The 6,876-nt window shown below is 33.4% G+C and overlaps 1 protein-coding gene across 2 annotated transcripts in view; it reads right to left on the reverse strand.

Moving 5' to 3' along the window:
* Nucleotides 1-6,876, reverse strand: part of LOC119839348 (endocuticle structural glycoprotein SgAbd-1-like) — a 29,364-nt gene that overhangs the window by 11,202 nt on the left and 11,286 nt on the right. Inside the window, exons 2-4 of one of the 2 annotated variants that reach the window (XM_038365606.1) lie at nucleotides 5,117-5,210; nucleotides 3,497-3,603; nucleotides 2,557-2,742 (exon numbers count right to left, since the gene is read on the reverse strand). In XM_038365606.1, the coding sequence (XP_038221534.1) occupies nucleotides 2,647-2,742; nucleotides 3,497-3,603; nucleotides 5,117-5,210 (297 nt within the window). In that variant the 3' untranslated portion in view covers nucleotides 2,557-2,646. Of the gene's footprint in view, nucleotides 1-2,556; nucleotides 2,743-3,496; nucleotides 3,604-5,116; nucleotides 5,211-6,876 lie in introns of those variants that run through there. The other variant, XM_038365607.1, reaches the window with a different exon arrangement.

A 6,876-nucleotide genomic window follows, 5' to 3' on the forward strand; every position in this document is an offset into this window, starting at 1 on the left:
AAATCAAACTATATTATTACGCATGTCTGCATTAGCTCTTTAATACTTGAAATGATTCTACCACAGATACATAATACTTATACTACGTATATTCAACTAGAGACCTATATTAGGTACATTTAGGTTTAATTGAGAGTTTAAGAACCTACTTTCATGTAACATTGTGTACTTTCAATTGACCTAAATATATCAAATTATTGAATTAAAAAATTGGAAAAGAGAATCTTTATAAATCTCATGTTTTACGAGCAATTCGTGTACTTTTTTGATTCGTGATAATCCGAGATACTAAATGCAAAAGTATTTATATTTTATACAACGCCATCTGTTATTTCATAAGATAACCCAAATGTTTTACCTCAACCAGCGTCCAAAATTTAAGCTTTTCAAAACAGATGACGCTGATTTACATGCTATTTGATTCGATCTCTAAATCAGATCAACGATATGTAGATAGTAGTATGTACCTAGTATGGTAATATTTTGTTATCTGTGGTAGTGCTTTACCTGTGCCATCGACTAATGGTCCACTGGCGAAGTCGTATCGACCGCCTTAATGGAGCGATAAGCATTATTGTAATAGGTATCATGTTGAAACATTACGATCACAAATAAATATAGTTTGCTGACATACAGCATAATTGCTGACAACGACTTGTATACCATCAGACGAGTCCTTGTCCTTTTATTTATTTATTTATTGTACAAAACAGAAAAAAACCTTATACAAAATAATGACACAAAGATATTTCGTACAAAAGATTGATTATTGTTAGACAGCAATCTCTTCCAGGCAACCTTTTATTTTAGGAACTATCTTGAATGTACAGAATTCGACGGGTTACCTTAATTTATTAAAGTATTTCTCCTCACCTTTCCCAGTCCACTTCTTTATGGATGGATCTGACACTAATCGCTTATTATCGTGCGCACCACCAACTGAGATGCCCGTTATAACACGAATAAATATCTAATTCAATAATTTAAATTGAATGTTTGCAAAAATAAAGACGCTTGAATTTAAATGAATCTTGTAATTGAATATTTAAAGGGAGTGTTTCACTAAATTAAATCAAATAGTTTTTGGTTTCTGTGTTTAAATACATTTCTAAAACTACTTTGTACATATCTCGCTAAAATTATGTAGATGAAAAACATCCAATTTCCGGATTTAGCCCCTTTCAATTATTGAAATTGAAATTATTCATCTTGAGGTTTTAAAAATAGCAGTTATTTATGTTCGAAATATATGAAATATGCTTTTATTTTTTTAATTATAAGCGATGTTGTTGAGTATAAAATCTCAAGTATATAATTTAATTCAAGTAAAGCATGCTATTCCAACATAGATGGCGCTGATTTACATTTTTATTTATTTCGATAGTATTTGAAATTTAGGTATGTTACCTGTGATTAAGTAAATTTGTGGCAGCATATCCGCGTAAAAAAAAGCAAAGAAAAAAATGACAACAAACAATATATTCTGATATAATCTATGTAAAATTGATTCATATAAATTAGTCAACGTTAAATTGTAACGTTCTTTAAAAACTTTAAATATGTAGCTTTGAATTCGTCGCCTGTTTCACGCCCATCAATACCAAGGATATTTAAAAAGTGATTAATGCACATTCGAGAGTGTACGTCGCGTTTAAAAAGAGATAAAAATTAAAAACACGGTCCAAATTTAATTCTTTAATATAAAAAATAAACAAAACGCTTAATATTATTTAACAATGATAGTAAATTGTGTTTATCTTTCCTTCCAATTATATACGTTCTCGTATAACCCCATTTTGAAACCTCAGTTATTTAATTATAGCTTTTAATGCGTATTCCCTTCGGTAGAACTCGTTGCAAGAATTGCGTTTAGTTACAACTAGTTTTAACTAGGGAAAACGCGTTGTAACGGAAAACTGATTTTAATTTAAAAATATGCTATTCTTTTGCAATTTTTATCTTATTTCTAATTAGCAATTAGATTGGACAATTAACCACGATAATGTTATCAATGTTGGAGACAATTTTTTCTTACATAAATTATTTGTAAATTTAACAATGTTATTTCTTTTATTATAGCTAACTGCGCCGCGCGGTTTCACCCGTGTGCAACAGCAAGTATTTCTATAGCTCTTGCCTTATTCTGATGTTTATTTGTTACTCTTTCACATAAATACTGCTGAATAGTTTTTAATGAAACTTTACCATAATATAGCTAATACATTAGAATTGAGAATAACAGATAAGCTAACTATATGAGTATACATAATTACTTGCTATTGCCCGGGGCTTCGTCCACAGATGAATCCAGATGTCGAAAGGGTGCCACTGAAAATCAGAGCTGAGGCGTTAAGCCTCAGGTTTCCTGAGTGGCATCCCTTTTTGGCACACGCAGCCACACATAATTGTTAAGTGTAAATTTTTATTTTTATCTATTTTTTTCCTCTTATATATTTGTTTTTTATTGTATGCTTCTGTTTTTTCTGTTTGATCTGTTGTGTGTGTGTATGTCTGTGTCAAATAAATGTTTTTCTTTCTTTCTTTCTTTCAAACCGCGCGGCGCGGCCAGTTTTCTTCATAATTTATCTATCTATACGGTATAATGATGTAAATGACATTTGGATTGCAGCTAAACAGTTGCCATTGCTAAAAATGACGCGGCTGTGAATCTAGTGAGGACGGAATGTGCTTTCCGATTGGATGGAAACCATACTCGTCGGCTCGATACAACACGTGTATTACCTGGGGTAAGAAACAATAGAATTAAAATAAATACTCGATAGTTGAAAATAAATAGATGTAGTACAAAAATTAAACAACACACAAGGAAATAATTTAATCCTAATCACGTGAAAAAGATAAACTCAGGATATTATTGTATTATATTCGAAGTTTGAATTTATTCGGTCAGTTTTAAGTGGTTTAAAATGGAGTCTAAAATGGTGTCTAAGTCTTTGGTCGGTTAGAAACAAACTATATTAAAAATCCGTCATTTACGAGTAAGTCTCGCGTGTCTGCAAGACTTGTTACCGTGTAAGTGTTATCACCCATCCAATATATGACCGTGCCAATCGTGGCTTAACCTTGATTTTTAAATTTTCGTAACAAAGATACCTACGAGGTATTAATATGCATATTAGTGCCTACTTATATTCTTTGGATGTATGTTACCCGTTACGCAAAACAGCTGATCGTATATATATGAAATTCTGTACAAAGGTAGATAAGAACACATAAGCTACTTGTTACCCGGACACACGAGAGGAGCCCTGTGATGCAGCTCGCAGTCTACACTAATCTACATTAATGTCATAAAGAAACCTCCGTATTTTTTTATTTTTGCATTTTATTATGTTTGTAACGTTTTCACGCAAAAACCTCTGGACCGATTTGAAAAATTCTTTGATCATTAGAAGGCTACAACTTCACTGAGTGATATAGCTTATGTATGTACCACGGGCGAACCCGGGGCGGACAGCGAATAGTTTATATATACCTGTCCATCAGGCGCGGTGTACTGGTATTGTCCCTCAACCACCAGCGCAGGCTCCCCGGACGCACTGGGCTGAAGGGAGCCTCTCTGCTCGTGGTAGATACCTCCTTCTGCAATTGAAACATTTAGGAATCATCATTTTTTGTATGTAAGAGCGGGCAACTAGCTGGTAGTGAGCTGATGGTAAGAGATGACCACCGCATGTAAACATAGCAGAGTTCCCCGGACTAAATATTTCAAAAATTCCATCTATGTGCTCTCAAATTATATTATTTCTAAAAATATATTGCGTCTGCGCATGTGTTTGTCACTGAGCTCCTGCTACTAAACGGCTGCGCTGAAATAAACCTTTTTGTGTTTCTTCGGATGGATTCGCGAATAGTTTAGGAAGTGAAATAAAATTGAGCATGATATAAAATAATTGGTCTTCATTTATACTCAACTAGATAAAAGTTAGTTATTATCAAGCCATATACCATACTTTCTAGACGGTTCGGTATTAGGTCTAGACTTTGGGAAGGACTGTAGGCTACTTCTTACTATATCGCGCGATATAACCGAAAACCACGCGGGCGTACTCGCGGGCGGAAAGCTAGTAATAAATAAAGCCTTCACTCATCTATGAACACAAATTAAATCAATTAACACCATATCTAATCTCATAGTGATGCAATGGAATACACGGCAATAACGCAGCGGCCGCACCTACAAGTCTTAGAATTATAATATTTCCCAACGGACACTTTTTTGTGACAATAAATAAGCATTTTTCAACGAGGAAACATCTGTTTTTTTAACCGATTAAAAAAAAAAGAGGATACTATCATATAGACTGCATTTATTATTCTTTACCTCAGGATTACTATCGTCTGGACGAATCAATTTTGATTATCATTGTTTTAGCATATTAAAAGCTGGTGCCTCCCTCTATTTAAATTTAGGTAAATTCTGACAATTTGAAAGTGCGTTGTGTTTCAGCTAAAACTATTATTTAACTTTTTAACTCAAATCCCGCTAAACTGATAAAAACATTATTTTATTAGAAACTTCATCTTAATCAAATAACAAATAGTTTTTGTATTTGGGATCACCCCGGGCGTAACCGGGGCAAACAGCTATTATTCACTGTTTCACATCAGTTAACATCAAACTTAAAAGTTAATATTTCACTGAGAAAAGTAAAAATTGATTTGTACATATTACATGAACCAATAAGAAATTGGAATATCTATAACTAGCTTTTGCCCGGGGCTTCGCACGCGTTAAATTTGGAGTGGTTTAATAGATGTTATACATATAAACCTTCCTCTTGAATCACTCTATCTATTAAAAAAAAACTCCATCAAAATCCGTTGCGTAGTTTTAAAGATTTAAGGGAAATAGCGACAGAGAAAGCTTTCATACTATATAATGATTTAAATTCAATAGTTTCATTGCTTAATCTGAATTATAAACGTTTAAACAAACGCACATTATGTCATAAAATTGCGCTAAATTCATCTTATTCTTAGTTGAATCGCTTAGAATTGTGGTCTTTGTTTGCCTCTGCTTCGTTCAATAGCCCGCTTTACGCATATCGACAAGAACTCAAAAAATTGTTAGCAATTGGTTTAAAATAAATACCAGTTTGCAGAGCCCATCTATATGAACCGTCAGCTGCTGGACCATCGAAGTCGTTGCGTAGGATATCATCACCTAGCGTTATGCCGCTGATAACCTGGAAAAGGCGATCAATGATTCAATGATAAGACATTTAAATACTTTTTCTTCTTACTTTCTTCTTTAAATAAAAAAATGGTTGCCTGTAAAGTCGGTTTTACGGGCGAAGATTTTACGTGACAACGTCTTTTTCTCGGTAGAATATTTATTGATATGAATATTATTAAATTGCACAATAGGAACAAGGAATTGAACGAAAATAAGAATTGCACAAATTTTAACTATAGAAAATATATTTTGTTTACTAAAAAGACAGAGACAGAGACACAAGCACGCGCCGATTCAATGCGCCTAATTCTCTAGTGCTGCGCGCGCAGCGGATCGATCATAGTTCGGTGACTCATCGTAACGTTACCGGGCGTTACAATTTTTCATGAGTGCCTCCGAGCCGCAACCTAATTTAAGACGTTCTCACGTCAAAAACTGGCCCCATTTTGTTTTGTCGGCCATCTTGTAAATATATAATTAACAGAGCATTTTATTTTGTGATGATGATGTGATGTGATATGATGGCGATGATGAAAAAAGTGGTATTTTAAAGTTATTCAACCTAGTTCTTACTCCATTAAGGTTATAGATATATCCAAACTTTTACTTTTGATATATAAGCTGAAGAGTTTGTTTGTCAGTTTGCTTGATATAGTTATGATCCCAGAACTCACTGGAACGAAAACTGTGTGGGGAAAACCTTGGGATTGACTATCTTATTACTATTACAACGGCGAGCTTAGTCGCGGGCAGAAAGCTGGCGTATAGTAATCCTTCCTACTTCCTACTAATATTATAAATGCGAAAGTTTGTAAGGATGTGTGTGTGTGTGTGTGTGTGTGTGTGTGTGTGTGTTTGTTGCTCTTTCACGTAAAAACTGGTGGACCGATTGCAATGAAATTTGATACATAGACAGCTGGACAACTGGAATAACATATAGGCAACTTTTTATCCCGATATTCCTACGAGATACAGACTTACGCGGGTGAAACCGCGGGGCGCAGCTAGTTTATTAATATAACAATTACATATTTTATTTTTTGGCTCGAGTATAAACCTTAACAAATTGTTAAAATATGTAAATCAATGTATTATTAACTCTTTTATTTCCTAACAGATGGTTTTCATACAATAAAAATATAATAATAGCTATAATATAGTCAAACTGCGTAGAAATAACTGACATATTTATTGTAAAATAATTTTCTGAATTTTTATAAATGCTTCCAATAAATAGACTGATTAACATGATACTGATACTGAATACTGATATTAGTGTAACTACTGAGTATTTAACAGTTTGAATACATTATTGCTTACTTCTATAAATCTAAGTATGTCGTTAATAACAAAATGTTAATGAAAAACATCCCCAAACCAAAATCTCACAGCAGTCTCTCTGCCGTAAACAGTTGTGAAGTCCATGTAATATGAAATGAAATATCCTTCATTGCACACACAACAAACAATAAAATAACAATAAATAATAAGAAATGTCGTGCAAAGGGCGGCTGTATTGCTCAATAGCAATTTCTTCCAAGCAACCCAAATTCCAAGTAATACCAAGTTGGTCCAATCTATTCAGTAACTCCTAAAAGGACCTTCTGTCTTAAGTTATTACATAAGTTATTATCATGCCAATACTAAAAATATTTTACATTTATGAATCTAAGGGT

This window comes from Zerene cesonia, unplaced genomic scaffold (genome assembly GCF_012273895.1).
Source record: "Zerene cesonia ecotype Mississippi unplaced genomic scaffold, Zerene_cesonia_1.1 Zces_u012, whole genome shotgun sequence".
NCBI lineage: Eukaryota > Metazoa > Arthropoda > Insecta > Lepidoptera > Pieridae > Zerene > Zerene cesonia.